This window comes from Scyliorhinus canicula, chromosome 1 (assembly GCF_902713615.1).
Source record: "Scyliorhinus canicula chromosome 1, sScyCan1.1, whole genome shotgun sequence".
In the NCBI taxonomy this organism is placed as follows: Eukaryota; Metazoa; Chordata; class Chondrichthyes; order Carcharhiniformes; family Scyliorhinidae; genus Scyliorhinus; species Scyliorhinus canicula.
This window is the reverse complement of record NC_052146.1, coordinates 228564741-228585924: the sequence shown is the minus strand read 5'-3', so window position 1 is coordinate 228585924 and position 21184 is coordinate 228564741. Positions and strand designations below refer to the sequence as shown.

Sequence of the window (21184 nt, the reverse complement as noted above, 5' to 3'; positions counted from 1 at the left end):
CAACCTGCTCCAAAGTTTACTTTTGAAAAGGTCTGCACCATGACCATGAAAAGCGAATGTCAGGGGCTTCCTTAAAACCAAGCTTCTCAAATAACTGGTACGACTTTGTATTTTCCTCGTCAATGAAGCAATAAATTGGCTGTCCGAGGTTCTGCAGAACCTTCACCATTTTGGTCACCAGTAGTTTGGCAAAGCCTTTCCGACGATGCTCTGGTAGAGTGTACAATAATCCCATTGCACCGTATTGGTAGGTAAGTATCCAGGAAACAGGATTATCAGTTTCATCCAGGACACAGTAGCTGGGGAATTTCTCCAAGATACTTTTCACAAATTGGAGGCCACTATCATCGTTTCCATACTTCCAATTTCTGTTTACTATCTGTGCGTGTGATGGGTCTAGACAACTTATTCTTGAGGCAACATCAGTCCTTTAAAAACAAAAAAATAAGTGGAAAGAAATTTGTGTTACTTGTGATTAACTGACATCATTACTGCAGGAATGAACATGCCCAATTTTTTAGCAAGCAATGTTATCAGCAAATACTTTCAGATCAGATGTGATACAGGACGGATTCAGAAATAAGGCCCAAAAATGCCTTATCATTATCCAAGCAAAGCCAGTACATTTTTGCACCAGTTATCCTGTGGCCTAAGGATGGTAGGGTAGCACAGTGGTTCGCACTGTTGCTTCACAGCATCAGGATCTCAGGTGTGATTCCTGGCTTGGGTAACTCTGTGCGGAGTCTGCACGTTCTCCCAGTGTCTACATGGGTTTCCTCCGGGTGCTCCAGTTTCCTCCAACAAGTCCCAAAAGACGTGCTGTTAGGTGAATTGGATATTCTGAATTCTCGCTCTGTGTACCCGAACAGGTGCCGGAATGTGGTGACCAGGGGCTTTTCACAGTAACTTCTTTGCAGTGTTAATGTAAGCCTACTTGTGACAATAAAGATTATTTTTTAAAAGCCAGAGCCCACCCAAGATGGCCACTTGCCACGTCCCACAAATGGGAAAAAGTCCTACCCCCAGTCACCGGACATGAGTGGGGTTATGATGCTGGGTGAGGGTGGTGCCAGGAGCATGATCGTGGGGTCAGGGGCAGTGCCAACCCACCCATGTGACTCTGTGGAGGTTGTTGATCTTCTTACAGCGCAGGATACTGGTCGTCTTGGTGATGCTCGAGCTGATGGCCGCTGCCATCTCCTTCCCGGCGACACTGGCTGACCTTCGAGCCCTTCGAGGGAACATAGCCTCCCGTCTAGACTCGACCACATCCAACTAACTGGCTAGGTTGACATCCCTGAATAGTGGGGCTAGTCTCCTCGGTGGCATGGCTGCGGGCTGTGTGGCGTTTGCTCTACAGGATCAGTTTAAGTGCTGCGCCCCCTTTATTTATTTATTTTTTAATTTTTAGAGTACCCAATTAAGGGACAATTTAGTGTGTCCAATCCACCTACCCTGCACATCTTTGGGTTGTGGGGGTGAAACCCATGCAGACACGGGGAGAATATGCAAACTCCACACGGACAGTGACGCAGGGCCGGGATTCGAACTCGGATCCTCAGCACCGTAGGTAGCAGTGCTAACCACTGTGCCATGTGTCGCCAAGCTCTCCCTTTATAGTGGGGAGCTGGCAGGCGCAGTTCTGGCGAATCAGCCGGCGGAACCATCATTTGCTGAGTGAAGCCCATGGGGCCTCGTTAAGTAGACCAATTAACGTTTGATACTGGTGAGCCTCGCCGGGTCGAGCTTGGGGAAGTTCCTGCTTATTACCATGCTTAAAAACAGTTCCATTAAATTCTGCCACATATCTGCAGCTCAGGAAGACCACCTGCTATTTTCTGATTTTTTATGTTCCAGCTGTCAATCTCTTAAAACAATATGTCCCCAACCTCATCCTTTTAAGTGTAAGAGACTCCAAACTCCAGGCATTTATCCCATTTTCTACAATTAATCTTTAATCTTGCCAGAACTAAAAATGACCTCTAAAATATTAACACGATCCACGAGTTAGATATTCATAACATCCCACCCTTCTGGCAAAAAACAGGAACATTTGAGAGCGTGATACTGCTTATAAATTGATGTGATACAGAAGGTTAGTGCTTACATTTCTGGGGTGATGTCACGCAGGTCCTCTGGCTCTTCAAGTATCATTACACGTGAACTGTTTGGAATACTTATGGTGAATTTTTTGCAAGCTGCAACATCCTTCACCAGTTCAAGAAAACTTGTATTAATCCCTTCAGAAAAATAAATTAGGAGCTTGAGTAATTTTGCTTTTCAGGCAGTACCAGAGCTACGATTCAATCTTGGGAGATTAAAGGCAGCATAATCATGACTGTCACCGATCTCATCTCCTCTAGTGATTTCCTTCCTCTGTCCAGTCTCTTCTAACCTATATCTGTGACTCCATCATTTTAACAGTTTCCAGTTTCCTGGCCATAATTTTCCACATCCCTCCCTCACCAGTCTGAGGGCTCACCACTTCATGGCTTAATCGGGAGATTGACTCCCTACTGAAGGACGGGTCTGAGACGACCCTGACATATACAAGAAATCCAGGTACGACCTGCACAAAGCCATCTGGGATCCAAGAGACACTATCAGACCAAGCTAAAGTCACAGACTAGTGGTACAGACTCTCGGCGGTTGTGGCAAGGCCTAAACAACATAACAGGCCACATAACAAAATCGAGCAGTATCTCCAGCAGCAGCGCAACCCTCGCTGATGAACTCAATGCATTCTATGCTCGGTTTGAGCAGGAAGCCATCGATCCGCTGTCGAGTGCCCCAGAAGCCCATAACACACCCATGCCCACCGTCACAGCTTCCAAAGTCAGATTGGCCTTCCTGAAAGTGAACCCTCAGAAGGCGACGGGTGTGGACGGGATCCCTGGTCGTGAGAGCCTGCATGGACCAGCTGGCAGATGTGTCGCAGATATCTTTAACCTGTCCCAACTCCACTCCGAGGTCCCCACCTACTTCAAAAAGACCACCATCATACCGGTGCCAAAGCAGAACCAGGCAACATGCCTCAATGACTACCAGCTGGTGGCCCTGACATCAGTCGTAATGAAGTGCTTTGAGAGGTTGGTCATGAAGCGCATCACCTCCATACTCCCAGAACGCCTTGATCCACTTCAATTCGCATACAGCCACAACCGGTCCACAGCAGATGCCATCTCCCTGGCCCTACATTCATCCCTGGGGCATCTCGACATCAAGGACTCCTACATCACTCTTATTTATTGACTACAGCTCCGCCATCAACACCATAATCCCAGCCAAACTCATATCAAAGCTCCAAAACCTAAGACTTGGCTCCTCACTCTGCAACTGGATCCTCGACTTTCTGACCCACAGACCACAATCAGTAAGAATAAACAACAACACCTCCTCCACAATAGTCCTCAATACCAGGGCCCCACAAGGCTGCGTACGTAGCCTCCTACTATATTCCCTCTCCACACATGACTGCGTGGCAAAATTTGGCTCCAACTCCATCTACAAGATTGCTGATGACACGACCATAGTGGGTAGGATCTCGAATAACGACGAGTCAGAATACAGGAGGGAGATAGAGAACATAGTGGAGTGGTGTAACAACAACAATCTATCCCTCGATGTCAGCAAAACTAAAGCGCTGGTCATCAACTTCAGGAAGCAAAGTACTGTACACATCCCTGTCTGCATCAACGGGGGGAGGTGGAGATGGTTGACAGCTTCAAATTCCTAGGTGTGCACATCACCAAAAATCTGTCCTGGTCCACCCATGTCGACTCTACCACCAAGCAATCACAACAGTGTCTTTACTTCCTCAGGAAACTAAGTAAATTCAGCATGTCCACACTGACTCTTACCAACTTTTACAGATGCACCATAGAAAGCATCCTATCTGGCTTCATCATAGTCTGGTATGGCAACTGCTCGGCCCAAGACCGCAAAAAACTTCAGAGTCGTGAACACAGCTTAGGCCATCACACGAACCCGCCTCCCATTGACTCTATCTACACCTCCCCCTGGGAAAGCGGGAAGCAGAATCAAAGACCCCTCCCACCCGACTTACTCTTCCAACTTCTTCCATCGGGCAGGAGATACAAAAGTCTGAGAACACGCACAAACATATTCAAAAACAACTTCTTCCCTTCTGTTACCAGACTCCTAAACAACCCTCTTCTGAACTGATCTGATTAATACTACACTCCTGTATGTTTTACCCGATGCCAGTGTTTATGTATTTACGTTGTGTACCTTGTGTTGCCCTATAATGTATTTTCTTTTCATGTACTAAATGATCTGTTTGAGCTGCTCGCAGAAAAATACTTTTCACTGTACCTCGGTACACACAATAAACAAATCCAATCCAATCTTCCTTGAATGAAGGCCCAACCAATCTCCATCCTGGTTGGCCTTGTTCTAATAATGAAAAAATTCTCTTTATAATCTCAATCTCTTCCTCCAGTTGTTGCTATAGTTACCTGCATGGATCCGAGCTATGTGTTTTTTTAATAGGATATGTGGAACATTTCCTGTTCCACTCCTAGTCAAGTCACCTCTCTCACCACTTTTTCCGGTACATTAATGACTATCAGTGATGCTTCCAGCTCTGACTTTAACTGGCAAGTTTTATCAACTTTGCATCCAGTTGAACTTCCAGTGGCGGCATATAGGTGGGAGTCGCACGTTGGGTGGCTCCTACTTGAGGCTCTGGATTTTAGAGTTTAACGCCCGTTTCCAGGAGCAGTTTTTGAATAAACTGGTGCAGGAAGGCATAAGAAAGGTGGGGAATACCTAAGATCCAGAAAAAAGCCACTGGGAAGAAGGTGGCGAGCGAACGTTTGCCATCGAGTGAACGGGTCAGCCTGGCAGCAGGAAAGATGGCGGAGGCTTGGTCACTGGGTGGGTCCGAGCCTTTCACAGCGGAGACCCTGACCAAGGTGATGGCTGGTGATTTTGAGAGGCAGTTCGCCAAGCACATGGAAGTGCTGCGAAAGGATGACTTCAATGAAGGAGTGGGTGGAGGAGCGGTGTCTCAGCCGAGATGCAGGAGCAAGAAGAGAAGTTGAAGGGGGTGGAGCAAGCTGTCACAGCATAGTGACCAGTTCACCTTGATGGATGAGGAGCTGCGGAGGGTGGTGGAGGCCAACAAAGGAGTCAGAGCCAAGATGGAGGACCTGGAGAACAAGTCAGGGTGGCAGAATTTACGAATTGTGGGTTTGTCTGAGGGGGTGGAGGGATCGAGGCCGACTGAGTACTTCGCGAAGGTGTTAGTGGACTTATTGGGGGGGGGGGGGGGGGGGGGGGGAGAACCCTCCCGGTATGAACTGGACAGGGCTCATCGGTCGCTCAGGCCCAAGCCGACGGCAAATGAACCGCCAAAGGCGGTCATAATTTGCTTCCACAAGTTCCATGTTAAGAAGGTCCTGAGTTGGGCGAAGCGAAGGCGTGAGATGAAGTGAGAAGGAGTTGGTATTCGAATATACCAGGACTTAACTGTGGAGCTGGCGAGTATGCGGGTGGCGTTCTGTCGGATGAAGGCGGCACTCTAAAGCAATGGTGTGAGGTTCAGCGTGCTCTACCCAGCGACGCGGAGGGTGACCTCAGACTTCTACTTTGAGGCGGCGGAGGCGTCTGTGAAGGCCGAAGGACGGAGGTTGAAATGAGAGATGGGACTGGGATTTGGCTTCAGACTGAGGGGAGAGGGTTAAATGTTGTGTACAACCTTTATTTCTTGTTTCAGGAGGTGTATTTGTTTTATATTTGTGAGGGGAACAGTCGGGGTTTTGGGTTGGTTGATGGGCAATGGTAGTTTATCTTTGCTATGGGCTACAGTTGAGTACAAATATATTGGGCTTTGGGGTTATGGTGGTTTTCTGAGGCGCAGTCTTTGTGCGCTGGTTATGTTTGTTTGTCTTTGTTATCAGGGACTAGGTCATGGGGAGAGGGGCCACCACACTAGCAAGCAAATGTTGGCTAGTGTGGTGGGGGAAGGGGCCGTGGTCATTGGAACCTGGTTCTACAGGTTTCGATGGGCTTGGAAGGTGTGAATGGTGGGCGGATGGGATTGATACTGGGAGAGGTGTTTTCAGGCGAGGCTCAGTTGTCCACAGGGAAAGCAGTGCACCAGTTGACAAGGTGTCGGGGGAAGGTCTAAGAGCACGGGGAGAAGGCAGGGCGGCCAGATCCAGAGGGAGGCGGCGGCGAGCAAGATAGTCCAGGTACGGGATAAGGTGGGGAAGCTGGTGGTTGCCCTAGAGCAGATCAATAAAGCATTTGAAAAGCTCTATAAGAAGTTATATAGGTCGGAGCCACTGGAGAGGAACGAGAGATGAGGGAGTTCCTGGACGGGTTGGAGTACCCGAGATTGGGTGAAGAGAATAGAGCGGGCTTGAAGGGGCCACTGGGGGAGCAGGAGGTAAAGGATGTGATTGGGATGATGCAGGCAGGGAAGGAGGCAGGACCTGACGCCCTTCCTAGTTGAATTGTACAAGAAATTTAAGGATGGGATGGTGCTGCTGATGGTGGGAATGTTCGAGGATGTGATAGGCAGAGGTGTCTTGCCACAGACGATGGGGCAGGCTTCGATTTCCCTGCTGCTAAGGAAGGATAAGGACCCGGTGCTGCAAAATTTAAGGTGTGTCATTATTGCATTTACACATAAAATGTAAATTTATATATAAAATTATAAATGTGATGGGGTAAGTTAAAGAGAACAGTTTATAAATTGGCAATTCTTATGATGGCTAAAATTTTTGAATTAAATATTACACAAATTCAGTTACAGGTATTTTGCTCTCTCTGTAGACATCATACCTCCAAACGTGAAACTGGTTGTCCAGTTGACAACATTGTCATCCATTAGAAGATGGTACAAACTGCTCTGATCTTTGGAAAACACTGTAAGCGTAGATTCAACTAGATTGTTTGTTTCATCCTACAGAAGAGAACAAAATGGTTAATTCATTTAATGAACCAAAAGGGAAAATTGTTCTTCATCAATCTTTAACTTTTTAAAAAAACATGCCAACTTGTAAATTTTAATTTCAATATATAGCCCCTCGATCAGCTTTCTTGGTAAGTATGGCAGTTTAAGGGACAATGTAAGTTTGTATGTTTCAGATGGCGACATCTTGTTTCTCGCCATCCAAAGAGTTGATGGGGAATACATCCCCACCAATTCAGACCAGCCCACAGCCAATTTAAACTACAATGAGCATGGATTGGCTGCAGGAGGAACTTCCACCCCTCATCTGGGAAGAAATCCCATCTCAAGAGTTGGCCAGCCAATCTGATTGGCGGACAGCTCTCGGGTTCCAGCAGCAACAGCCCTTCAGTGGACAGCAGAGGAAGTTTAAGAACACATTGGAGACGAAGTCCAGGGGTGGGAGGCCATGTAAGCGCAAAGGAACAAGGACGGGGAGGGTAAAGAAGACCTGGCCTGGGGAAGGGGTTTGATTGGGATCCTGGGGGAGACACCTTGGGAGGAGGGGGTGGGGGGGGCAACATCCTAGTAAATCTCCTCTGAACCCTTTCCAAAGCTTCCACATCCTTCCTATAATGTGGTGACCAGAACTGCACGCAGTACTCCAGGTGCGGCCGCACCAGAGTTATGTACAGCTGCAGCATGACCTTGTGGTTCCGAAACTCAATCCCCCTGCTTATAAAGGCTAGCACACCATATGCCTTCTTAACAGCCCTATTAACCTGGGTGGCAACTTTCAGGGATTTATGAACCTGGATGCCGAGATCTCTCTGTTCATCTACACTACCAAGAATCTTGCCATTAGCCCAGTACTCTGCATTCCTGTTACTCCTTCCAAAGTGAACCACCTCACACTTTTCCGCATTAAACTCCATCTGCCACCTCTCAGCCCAGCTCTGCAGCTTATCTATGTCCCTCTGTATCCTACAACATCCTTCAGCACTATCCACAACTCCACCGACCTTCGTGTCATCTGCAAATTTACTAACCCATCCTTCTACACCCTCTTCCAGGTCATTTATAAAAATGACAAACAGCAGTGGCCCCAAAACAGATCCTTGCGGTACACCACTAGTAACTGAACTCCAGGATGAACATTTGCCCCAAGGGGATGTACTTCCCCTCCCCCCAAAACTCTGTCCGTGCATTATATTTTGGGCTTCCCCCAAGGAACCCACCAGTCTAAAATTGAGGCAGTGGCCATTATCTATCCACTTGATGGCCCCAACTGGGGTAAGGGTACTATTATTGGGCAGCAAATGCTGAGAAGGTGTGGGGCTGAGTAAAGTGGGGGGGGGGGGGGGATCCCATAGGGCTAAGATGGAGGAGGGCTAGGGTTGATGGATGGAGGGGGCCGGGGTTGAGGGCGCTGGCAAAGGTGCCGCTCCTGATGGCACCGGGTAAGTATTCAGGGAGTCTGGTGGTGGTAGCCAATTTGAAGATCCGGAGGCTGTTTAGACAGCACATTAAGCTGGTGGCCGGGTCAGGGGGGATGCCGATTCGGGCGAATCATGGGTTTGAGCCGGGGACGCTCGATCCAAGGTTTCGGAGATGGGACAAGAGGGGGATTAAGGAAATGAAGGATTTGTTTCTTGGGGGACGATTTGCGAACTTGGAAGAGTTGGGGGAGAAGTACGGGTTGGCGCAGGGGGAAGGGTTTAGGTACCTGCAGGTTCAAGATTTTACAAGGAAGGTTTCCCCGACCTTCTCGATAACGCAGCCTCCTCACTGTTGGAGGCAGTACTGTCGGTGGGGTGGGGTTTGGAGAACAGGGTGGTATCGGTGAGTTATGGGAGGATTCTGGAGGAGGATAAGGTGTCCATAGAGGAAGTTAAGGTGAAATGGGAGGAAGAGCTGGGGGAGGCGACGGAAGAAGGTATGTGGTGTGAGGTGCTGTGAAGGGTGAAGCCTGAACCTCTAGCGCGAGGTTGGGGCTGATACAATTGAAGGTCGTGTATCAGGCGTACCCCACAAAATCAAGGATGAACTGGCTATTTGAGGGAGTGGAGGGTGTTCGAGAGTGATGTGGGAAGGGCCCCACAAACCATGTTCATATGTTTTGGTCCTGCAGGAAAGATATTGGAGGGAGGTATTTGGCACTACCTTGGGGATGTTGCATATGGATGTGGAGCCTGGTTAACTAAAGCCACCCTCGGGGGTGTCAGACCAGCCTGAGTTGCAGACAGGTGTGGGAGCAGATATTTTAGCCTTCGTCTCGCTGATTGCTCGTAGGCGGATCTTGTTGGGGTGGAAGTCAGCTTCTCCCCCCCTGTACCTCGGCGGGGTCCTGGTGTTTTTGACCCTGGAGGTGAAGTTTGTATGATGTTCCTTGTATAGTTCTCCAAGATGGCTAAAAGTCATAGTGTTGACAAAGAACATCAAGCTATATATTTGAAACAAAGCTAGTTTATTTTACACTACTTCAAATGGTTCGCACACTTCACTAAGTAACAGCTAATAAAACAAGAGTATAAAATCTATGTTACAGAAATCTATAATATCTTTTCAGTACAGCGAACAATGTATCTTAACCTCTCACTATCCTTCTTCATAACCATCTCCCAGAATACCTAGAGACGCAGTCTATTAAAGGACTAATCTGTGGTGCCATCCAGTGTTGAGAAACAGGATCCTCGTTAACCCATTACACTCCTTACATTATACATATCATTACATCCCCCCTCTTTTTTAGACATTTGTACAGTAACAAACAGTATATAAGTATCGATATTACATGATACATTGGTGTGTTCACATCGTGAAACAACTTTTCAAGTAAACACTTGACTTTTAGTTCAGTGGGCTAGACAGCTGGTTTGTAATGCAGAACAAGGCCAGCAGCGCGGGTTAAATTCCGTACTGGCTTACCCAAACAGGCGTCAGAATGTGGTGACTACAACATGTGTGCTGCCCCCCCCCCCCCCCCCACCCCTCCAGCTTCCAACCCCACTGACCTCTCCAGCTGCGACCCCCTGCAGGCCCCAAGCACTCCTTCCACTTCTTCCCTCTCCCCCCCACAGTCACCCCACACTCCTAAAACTCAACTCCCACAGCCTAACAATCACTAATACTGCTCTTTTAAATTTACTTGCAGGTCTAGAGATCCTCTGTCCTCTGAAGGAAGACCGCGATCTGGAAAAGACCCTGCGGCCCCAACACATGGGGACCCGGCCATCGACTCATCCGCAACCACAATCCCAGAGATGTCATCCACTTACCGGCCTTCACCACATCCACGCCGGAGCGTGGTCTGGACATCCACCGACCTGTGAAGACAGACCGCAGTCCGACAGTGACCCAGAACACTCGACCGCGCAAACCCATCTACCGGCGCAGGAACCGCATGCAAGGCAACAAATCCTTCATCCACACACCGACCAGAGTGATTAACCACATTGGACACAACTATTCCCTTAATGTTGCATGCTATCACCGTCTCCCAGGCTCGAAAAGAAGCAGTCATTCCAGGAAGTGTGGTAATAGTGCAGGCCTGCAGGTGAGAGTGAAACAACGCAGCCCCAAAGCCCCTCTGCCTAGCTTACTCCAAGCTCATGTCCAATCTCTGGAAAACAAGCTAGGCAAACTTAAAGCCAGACTCACTTTTCAAAGATAACTAAGTGTGGTGAATGTATAAGGCATAATTCACACTGTGTATCACTGTGTCCTTGTGGGCTCCGTCTGTGAGCCGTTGCGCAGCTCTGCCCACAGGAAGAGATGAGGAGCTTGTTCAGGGCTCCACCCTTGGCTCCGCCCATGGCTCCACCCGTGGCCCCTCCCCTACCGGAAGTATAAAGTGCTGAGGTCTTGTGAGTCTGCCCTCAGTTCGTCTGGTCGCAGGCAGGCTCAGTTGTAAGTCGATTAATGCCACAGTTTACTTCCTCTCGTGTCTTGAGTGAATTGATGGTCGCAACATACTTATAACATACAATAAGGAGAAATGCGTTTTCCGCACAACCAGACTAGCCATCCTCGGCTATGTCGTGGAAAACGGGGTCCTGGGGCCTGACTCGGACCGTATGCGCCCCCTCTTACAACTCCCTCTCCCTCACTGTTCCAGGGCCCTCAAGAGGTGCCTTGGATTTTTCTCCTATTACGCCCAGTGGGTCCCCCAGTATGCGGACAAAGCCCGCCCACTATTTAAGACCACACTCTTCCCACTGTCAGCCGAGGCCTGCCAGGCCTTCAACTGCATCAAGGAGGACATCGCCAAAGCCGCCATGCGGGTGGTCGATGAATCTGACCCGTTTCAGGTGGAGAGCGACGCCTCAGAGGTCGCTCTCGCTGCCACTCTGAAAGAGGCAGGGAGACCAGTAGCTTTCTTCTCCCGAACCCTCTCTTCTTCAGAACTTCGATTCTCCTCAGTCGAAAAAGAAGCTCAAGCCATTGTGGAAGCAGTACGGCACTGGAGGCACTACCTCGCAGGTAGGAGGTTCACCCTCATCACCGACCAGAGATCGGTTGCCTTCATGTTCGACAACTCGCAACGGGGCAAAATAAAAAACGATAAAATCTTGAGGTGGAGGACTGAACTCTCCACCTATAATTATGACATCATATATCGGCCGGGGAAACTCAACGAGCCCCCAGATGCCCTGTCCCGCAGCACATGCGCCAACGTGCAAGACGACCGATTACAGGCTATCCACAATGACCTCTGCCACCCGGGGGTCACCCGGCTCGCCCACTACATCAAAGCCCGAAATCTGCCTTTCTCCACCGAGGAGGTAAAAGCCATCACCAGGGATTGCCCGATCTGCACGGAGTGCAAACCGCACTTCTATAGACCAGACATAATTCACACTGTGTATCACTGTGTCCCTGTGGGCTCCATCTATGAGCCATTGCACGGCTCTGCCCACAGGGGGCTTCCCGGCCCTTTGAACGACTGAGCATCGATTTCAAAGGGCCCCTCCCCTCGACCAATCGTAATGTGTACTTCCTCAACGTCATAGACGAATTCTCCCGTTTTCCGTTTGCTAATCCGTGCCCCGATATGACCTCCCATACAGTCATCAGAACCCTGCACAGTGTCTTCACCCTGTTCGGCTTCCCCAGCTACGTCCACAGCGACAGGGGTTCGTCCTTCATGAGCGACGAGCTGCGTCAGTACCTGCTCGAAAAGGGCATCGCCTCGAGCAGGACTACCAGCTATAACCCCGGGGGAACGGGCAGGTGGAGAGGGAGAACGCGACGGTCTGGAAGACCGTCCTACAGACCCTCCGGTCCAGGAATCTCCCGACCTCCCACTGGCAGGAGGTCCTCCCGACGCGCTCCATGCAATTAGGTCCCTCCTGTGTATGACCACTAATCACACCCCTCACGAGCAATTATTTGTTTTCCCTAGGGGTACCACGGGGGCTTCGCTCCCATCTTGGTTGAGGACACCGGGCCCGTTTCTCCTCCGGAAGCACGTCCGGACACAAAACGGACCCACTGGTAGAGACGGTACTACTGCTGCACTCAAACCCACACTACGCCTTTATAGAACACACCGACGGCCGTCAGGACACCGTTTCCCTCCGGGACCTGGCACCTGCAGGATCCACCACCATCACCACCGCCGAGGTACCCCACACACTACACCCCACCCAACCCCCTGCGCCCCCAGGTTTCCTGCGCCCCCCTTCGTCCGTTGCTCCGGTCAGGAATTTAGCTCTGAACGAACCACCCCTGGAATCCACCCTCAGATCCACACCGCCCGTCAGCACACAGCCATCGAAGCGGCTGCAACCCCAGTGCTCCGCCGATCCCAGCGGGCGACTCGGCCACCGGACCGGCTCAATCTGTAGACCCGTCACCCCCGCCGGACTTGATTTTTTTTACAGGGGGTGAATGTGGTGAATGTATAAGGCATAATTCACACTGTGTATCACTGTGTCCCTATGGGCTCCGTCTGTGAGCCGTTGCGTGGCTCTGCCCACAGGGGGAGATGAGAAGCTTGTACAGGGCTCCACCTTTGGCTCCGCCCATGGCCCCTCCCACTACAGGAAGTATAAAGTGCTGCGGTCTTGTGAGTTTGCCCTCAGTTCTTCTGGTCGCAGGCAGGCTCAGTTGTAAGTCGATTAAAGCCACAGTTTACTTCCTCTCGTGTCTTGAGTGAATTGATGGTCGCATCACTAAGGGACTGCTGTGTGCTCTGTTTCACGGAGACATGGCTCATTCCTGCTTCACAGGACTGTCCTACAACCACAGGGCTTCTCAATCCACCGAATGGACTGTACAATGGCCTCAGGCAAGGCAAGGGGAGGTGAGGTCTTCCTCCTAAGCAACACCTCCTAGTGCCTAGATGTAGCAACACTGGTGAGTTTCCGCTCCCCGGCCCTGGAATCCCTGACGCTAAAATGCCTCCCCTACTACCTTCCGAGGGTGTTCAGCTCCGTTATCCTGATGGCAGTTTACATCCCACCCATGCAAATGTGAAAATCGCACTGGACGAAATATTCACCACCACAAATAGCTTTGAAACTAAACATCCCGAGGCCTTGTTCATTGTAGCTGGGGACTTCAATCAGGCCAAGCTCGAGAGCGTACTACCAAGTTGCCACCAACACGTCACCTGTTCCACCAGAGACCCAAACATACAGGGGCTGGTTTAGCACAGGGCTAAATCACTGGCTTTGGAAGCAGGCCAGCAGCACGGTTCAATTCCCGTACCAGCCTCCCCGAACAGCTGCCGGAATGTGGCGACTAGGGGCTTTTCACAGTAACTTCATTTGAAGCCTACTTGTGACAATAAGCGATTTTCATTTCATTTCATCATGGATCACTGCTACACAAATATAAAACATGCCTACCGCTCTATCGCCCACCCACAGTTTGGCAAATCTGACCACAAGGCTGTGCTCCTGCTAATAAGCAAAAACTGAAGCGGAAGAATCCGTGAAAGAAATTCGTGCATTGTTGGTCTGAGGAATTGGATGCTCTCCTACGGGACTGCTTAGAGTCAGTGGACTGGTCAGTATTTAAAAACTCTGTGACCAGCCTGAACGAGTACGCCACTGCAGTAACTGACTTCATTAGTAAGTGTGTAGAAGACTGTGTGCCAAAGAAGCAAATCCGCGTGTTTCCCAATCGGAAACCCTGGATGAACAGGGATACCCATTGCTTGCTGAAGTCTAGGTCTGAGGCATTCAAGTCAGGTGACCTGACCTCTACAAGAAAGCCAGATATGATCTAAAGAAATCCATCAAAGATGCCAAAAGACAGTACCGGACCAAGCTCAAGTCAAAGGCTAGCCACACGGGTCCCCGCCGTCTATGGTAAGGTCTGCAAGCCATAATGGGCTACAAGATGAAGGCATGTAAAATCGTCGGCTCGATCGCACCCCTCCCTGATGAGCCCAGCGCATTCTATGCCAGCTTTGAGCAAGAGGTCAGCGAGAGAAAGCCCTCCACCCCAGAAGCCGCTGATGAACTTGTATCTGAGATCACCACTGCAGTCGTCAGAGCAGCCTTCTCAAAGGTCAACCCATGGAAAGCCACAGGCCCGGATGGGGTACCCGGACGAGCACTCAGGTCTTGTGTGGATCAGCTGGCGGGGGTATTCGCAGACATCTTCAGCCTCTCTTTATAACAATCTGAGGTCCCTATCTGCTTCAAGAAGACGACCATCATCCCTATAGCAAAAAAAGTCAAGCAGCGTGCCTTAATGACTATCGTCTAGTGGCTCTGACATACATCATCATGAAGTGCTTCAAAAGGTTATTCATGGCACGGATAAACTCCAGCCTCCAGCCTTGATCCACTACAGTTCGCCTACCGCTGCACCAGGTCCACAGCAGACACCATCTCCATGGCCCTGCACTCTACCCTGGAACACCTAGATAACAAAGACACCTACATCAGACTCCTATTTATCGACTACAGCTCAGCCTTCAACACCAGCTCATCTCCAAATTCCGTGGCCTTGGCCTCGGCTCCCCCCTCTGCGACTGGATTCTGAACTTTCTAACACACAGGCCACAATCAGTAAAGATAGGCAACAACACCTCCTCCACGATCATCCTCAACACCGGTGCCCCACAAGGCTGTGTCCTCAGCCCCCTACTGTACTCCTTATACACCTATGACTGTGTGGCCAAATTCCCCATCAACTTGATTTTCAAATTTGCTGATGACACCACCGTAATGGGTCGGATTTCAAACAATGAAGAGACAGAGTACAGGAATGAGATAGAGAATCTGGTGAACTGGTGCAACGAAAATAATCTCTCCCTCAATGTCAACAAAACGAAGGAGATTGTCCTCGACTTCAGGAAGCATAGTGGGGAACATGCCCCTGTCGACATAAATGGGAACGAAGTAGAAAGGGTCGAGAGCTTCAAGTTTTTAGGTGTACAAATCACCAACAGCATGTCCTGGTCCCCCCATGCTGACACTATAGTTAAAAAAGCCCACCAACGACTCTACTTTCTCAGAAGACTAAGGAAATTTGGCATGTCAGCTACGCCCTTCACCAACTTCTACAGATACACCATAAAAAGCATTCTTTCTGGTTGTATCACAGCTTGGTATGGAGCCTGCTCTGCCCAAGATCGCAGGAAACTACAAATGGTCGTGAATGTAGCCCAGTCCATCACGCAAACCAGCCTCACATCCATTGACTCTATCTATAATTCCTGCTGCCTCAGAAAGGCAGCCAGCATAATTAAGGACCCCACGCACCCCGGACATACTCTCTTCCACCTTCTTCCGTCAGGAAAAAGATACCAAAGTCTGAGGTCACGTACCAACTGACTCAAGAACAGCTTCTTCCTTACTGCTATCAGACTTCTGAATGGACCTACCTCGTATGAAGTTGATCTTTTCTCTACACCTTGCTATAACTGTAACATTATATTCTGCAGTCTCTCCTTCCTTCCCTATGTACGGTATGCATTGTTTGTACAGCATGCAAGAAACAATACTTTTCACTGTATACTAATACATGTGACAATAACAAATCAAATCAAATCAATCTAGTGGCTTTTCACAGTAACTTCATACTTGTGACAATAAAAAGATTATTATTATTATTATTATATGTATACCAAAACGCTAATAAGTGAATAAAAATTTGTTAGAAAGTTTTTTTTTTAAACAGGTTTTTCAGTTTTTCTGATTCTTGATGATCTCCTCAATCCAGTCGACTGAGTTGCAGATGTTTCCAATGTCTTCTGGAAGTTACCTTGTTTGTCATCAGGTCTTGTAGTAGTATGCAATAAATTACCATCAAATTCAATGCGTGGAAATAAAGTTTGAAAAGACTTGACTTTCAAAAGAGCACGTTGGTTTCTTCTTAGAACAGAACCATCAGTCGCTTTAACAGTATACGAGTGAGGTGCTGCTTGGCATCTCACCTTAGCTAATTCAGACCATTCTCCAGTGGGAATCTGAATTCTCACTAAATCAGCTGGATCAAGCAGTTCCAGCGATTTTGCATGTTCATTATAGTATTTTTCCTGAAGATGCTTTTAATGCTGCATTTTCTCGACGACTTGCTGAAGATCAGGATCAGCTAGTTGTAAACATAGAAGAGTCGTGCGCAATGACCTGTTCATTAACAACTGAGGAGGAGATAAACCAGTGAGAAGAGTAGCCCTATATTTCATTAAAGCTAAGTACATATCTGAGCCAGAGTCGAGTGCTTTCTTGAAAAGTTGTCTCACGATGTGAACGCCTTTTTCTATCTTGCCATTAGATTGTGGATAAAGAGGACCCGACTTGATATGAGCAAAATTATACTTTTGAGCAAATTCTGTCCAATCAGTACTATCAAAGCAAGTTGTTTTGATCACGGATTTGGAAGTAGTATCAGACAATTTCATTACTTCCGGGTAGTTGGGAAAATAGTCAATGATCAAGACATAATCACGATCATGTAAATGAAAAAGATCAATACCAGCTTTTGACCACGGAATCGTCTCGAGATCATGAGTTGTGAGTTTCTCTTTTCTCTGTATTGACTGATTATGTTGGCATGTGTCACATTCTGACACAAAATTGGCTATGTCAGTATTTATTCCAGGCCAGTATACTGCTTGCCTTGCTCAATGTTTGCATTTTTCTATCCCTAAATGACCTTCGTGAACCTTTTGGAGGATCATGTGTCTTAGCATTGTAGGAATCAAATACGATCAAGATGGAGTAGAAATCCATTTACGTCGCTTAGATCAGATCTAATATTTCTAAAATCTGAACAACTTCCTTTCGACCAACCATTCCTCATATGACCGATTACTCATTGTAACAATGCATCTTTTTCAGTTCCGGCTCTGATGAGCTGGAGTTTCCATCGGAGACAGGAAGACTGAGAGTTGCGCTTGAGCTTCTACAAGTTGAACTATCTCAGGCTGCTGTTCATCTTTTTCAGTAGCACGAAATAAAGCATTGGCAATCACAAGGTCTTTCCCTGGAGTGTAAACCAGTTGAAAGTCGTACCTTCTTAGTTTCATAATGATTCATTGCAGTCTTGGAGTCATATCATTCAAATCTTTCTTGATTATATGGACAAGTGGTCAGTGATCAGTTTCATTGGAAGTCCATTCATGTAGTCACGGAATTTCTGTATTCCCGTAAGCATGCCTAAACACTTTTTCTCCATTTGAGTGTAACGTTGTTCCGTAGTTGTCATAGATCTGGATAATGGGTCTCTAAAAAGCATCATCATCATTCTTTTGAAGTAGAACTGCGCCAATCCCATTTTGACTCACGTCTGTGGAAACTTTTGTTTCTGGCCCAGGGTCAAAGGAAAGGACAGGTGCGGTGGTCAGTGCTGGCTTTAGATTAGACCATTCTTTTGTATGCTCTGCATTCCATAAGAAGACAGTGCTCTTATGAGGTGTCGCAAAGCAGTTTGTGCAGCAAGGTTCGGGATGAATTTTCCTAGGAAATTTATCACACCAAGGAATCTCAGTACTGCTTTCTTGTCTTCTGGAATGGACAGCAATCTTGTCATCATCTGGTTGCACACCATGTTCAGATATTTGATCACCCAGAAATTTTGAAGCTGAGGTGCCAAAGTTACACTTGGCCCGATTAAGCTTTAATCCGTACTTGTGTATTCTTTATAAGATCTGCAAGAGTCTTGCATTGTGTTCTTGACGAGCAGATGACCATATTATGATGTCATCGACATATACACAAATTTCATCTGTGCCTTCTGTCATCTGATCCATGGCACGACGGAATATCTCAGATGCTGAGATTATACCAAATGGTATTCTGTTAAAGTAGTAACAATCATATGGCGTGCTGAAGGGGCACAATTTTTTGCTTTTACACACTCCATACTTAAACTGGAATACCACACCTGAAAAGCAAACACAAATATGCTCACCCCTCACTGTCTTTAGTTCACTAAGCTAACCCAATCTTGAAAAATAGACTTTTACCCCGCGAGCCCCCAATTTATTATGGGCCAGGGTTTAGCGAACACCAAAGTATATTATGGAGTTCACCTAACCCCACAACCTTTAATAGATTTTGGTTATGGGGAGCACAAGGGCCCACTCTCCATGTGTGATGCAACAGAGATCTAAGGTATGTTTAAACAAAAACAATGTTTATTCTATGAATCCAGATAACATTTTATAAACACACAATAAACATCTTATCAACTACCAACACTGGTAATCCCACAGATACAATACTCTATAGGTAACCCTTAATAACTTTCCTAACAACATCCATAAGTCAAAAAACCTTTTTAACAAAGACAGTAGGTTTGCATTCCTTACAGAAACAGGTATTACTTTGAAATCATCAAGTGATCTGGTACATTCTTTAGTAGGCAGAGAGAGAAATCAAAATATACCTTCTTGCTTGAATGCAGCTCCCCAACTGAAAATGAAACTAAAACTCAGAGCAAAAATCAGCTTCCAGCTCAAAATGAAAGTATAAAGCAGAGCCAGAACTCAGCTCCGCCCACACACTGACATCAGTGCAGGCACTTGAGAAGACAAATATTTCTTAAAGTGACATTCCCATGACACTTGTGCCATCCAGTTGCATTTGTCAAAAACCTCTTGAGGCATCAAGTTTGGAGAATATCTTGGCATTAGCCATTTCACTGGTTATCTCCTCGCGTTTTCGTATTGGATAGCATTTGCATTTGATGTTCATATTCAGATCCTTCGGATCAATACAAATCCTGAGGTCACCATTGGATTTTTTCATGCACACCATCGAGCATACCCAATCTGTAGGTTCTGTGATCATGGAAATAATCCCAAGGTGTTGTATTCGTTCCAGTTCTTGCTTGAGACGGTCACGTAATGGAGCAGGAACTTTTCTTGGAGGGTGTACCACTGGTTTAGCATTTGCTTTGAGTTGGATTTTGTACTGGAAAGGAAGAGTACCCATAGCTTCAAATACATGAGGAAACTTTGCTAGTATACTTTCAATATCTTCTTGCACAGGTGGAAGAATTTTGTCGGTGCTTTAGATTTGTTTTACAAGGTTCAAGTTTTGACACACTTGTACAGCTAATAGTGAATAACGTCTAGCATCAAGAATTTTAAATCGCAAAGGCATCTCTATGTCTTCGTTTGTTACTAAGAGATAGCATGACCCTAAAGAGGTAATTGTGTTACCATTGTCGTCACATTACTGGCAATCAGTATTTTGAATTTTGGGACGTTTATTTAAGTTGGATAAATCAAAAGTATTGATTAAATTGGCAGCTGCCTCAGTGTCCAGTTTGAACACAATCTCGGAACCATCAACTTGTAATGGAGTGTTCCATTCATCTTCCGAGCTGATTAATTTTATTGGGTGCAAGATCTGTGGATAGGAATTGCACTTCACAGTCTAGTACTTCTCAACAATACCAACAAAGAAAGAATCTTCAAGACAATAAGCATCTATATTAACATCAAGATTATCAATCTTTGAGGTATCTGCACTTGTATGAACACTCTGCACATTCATATTTTTCTTAATTAAAATTTTTTTTAAAAGTGTGTTCCTTTTAATGCTGATCTGCACTGTACAGCGAAGTGATTCATTTTGCCACATTTAGAACAAACTTTTCCATGTGCCGGGCATTTTTTATATTGGTGGGCGTGTCCACAATCTCCACTCGTCATGACGTTGCTTTGCACATGCGCAGAACAGTCTTCTGTTTTGCGCTGTTTTTTTGTAGTGCGCATGCACAGAATGGCCACTGTCTGAAACGCGCCTACTTTTTAACTGCGCCACGGATCCAACCCAGTCGCCCCCGATGTGCAGTTTTGTGCCACTTTCCCTGATCAGCATATCGGATACTGATTTGTTGATAATTCACGCCCTCTACACATTTCAATCGCGTCTTCCAAAGTTACATTTTTTTGCCTTAATAAACATGCTCTTAGCTTTTCATTTTTGATTCCAAAAACTATTTGATCTCTTAGCATGGAGTCTGAAAGGATTGAAAAGTTGCAGGTTTGTGACTTTAATCTCAGATCAGTAATAAAACAGGCTATGGATTCTCCATCTTTCTGAACACTTTTTAAAGACAAATGTCTCATAGGTTTCATTAATCTGAGCCTTGCAGTGATAGTCAAATGTTTCTCTTTTTTTAAATAATTTTTATTGAGAAATTTTGATTTTATACAACAATAACGCACCTTAGTAAAATACCGAAAATAACAATAATATTAACAATCATATACATTCGCCCCATCCCCATGAACAGCCCAGCATTTTAACAACGCAAATTAACACACTATAAAGTTACTGAATAAACACTACAATAATGCCCCCCCCCCCCCCCCCCCCCCCCCCCCCCCCACGGGTTGCTGCTGCTATTGTCCCAGTTACCTATCTCTGAGCCAGGAAGTCCAGAAAAGGCTGCCATCGTTTATAGAACCCTTGTGTTGATCCTCTCAGGGCAAATTTGACCTTTTCCAATTTTATAAATCCCGCCATGTCACTGATCCAGGTCTCCACGCTTGGGGGCCTTGCATCCTTCCATTGTAACAGAATCCTTCGACGGGCTACTAGGGACGCAAAGGCCAGGACCCCGGCCTCTTTCGCCTCCTGCACTCCCGGATCCACCCCAACCCCAAAAATCGCGAGTCACCACCCTGGTTTGACCCTGGATCCAACCACCCTCGACACCGTCCCCGCCACCCCCTTCCAGAATTCTTCCAGTGCTGGGCATGCCCAGAACATATGGGCGTGGTTCGCAGGACTCCCCGAACATCTGGTGCACCTGTCCTCACCCCCGAAGAACCTACTCATC

General features: G+C 47.2%; 1 protein-coding gene across 3 annotated transcripts in view; it reads right to left on the bottom strand.

Annotated features, from left to right (window-relative positions):
* Positions 1-21184, bottom strand: part of LOC119972315 (glycine N-acyltransferase-like) — a 49269-nt gene continuing 28085 nt past the window's right edge. For all 3 annotated transcript variants that reach the window (XM_038808843.1, XM_038808834.1, XM_038808823.1), the window contains 3 exons: positions 6814-6934; positions 2108-2240; positions 1-428 (listed from right to left, as the gene is read on the bottom strand). In XM_038808843.1, coding sequence (XP_038664771.1) covers positions 17-428; positions 2108-2240; positions 6814-6934 — 666 coding nt within the window. In that variant the 3' untranslated portion in view covers positions 1-16. The remainder of the gene's footprint in view (positions 429-2107; positions 2241-6813; positions 6935-21184) is intronic.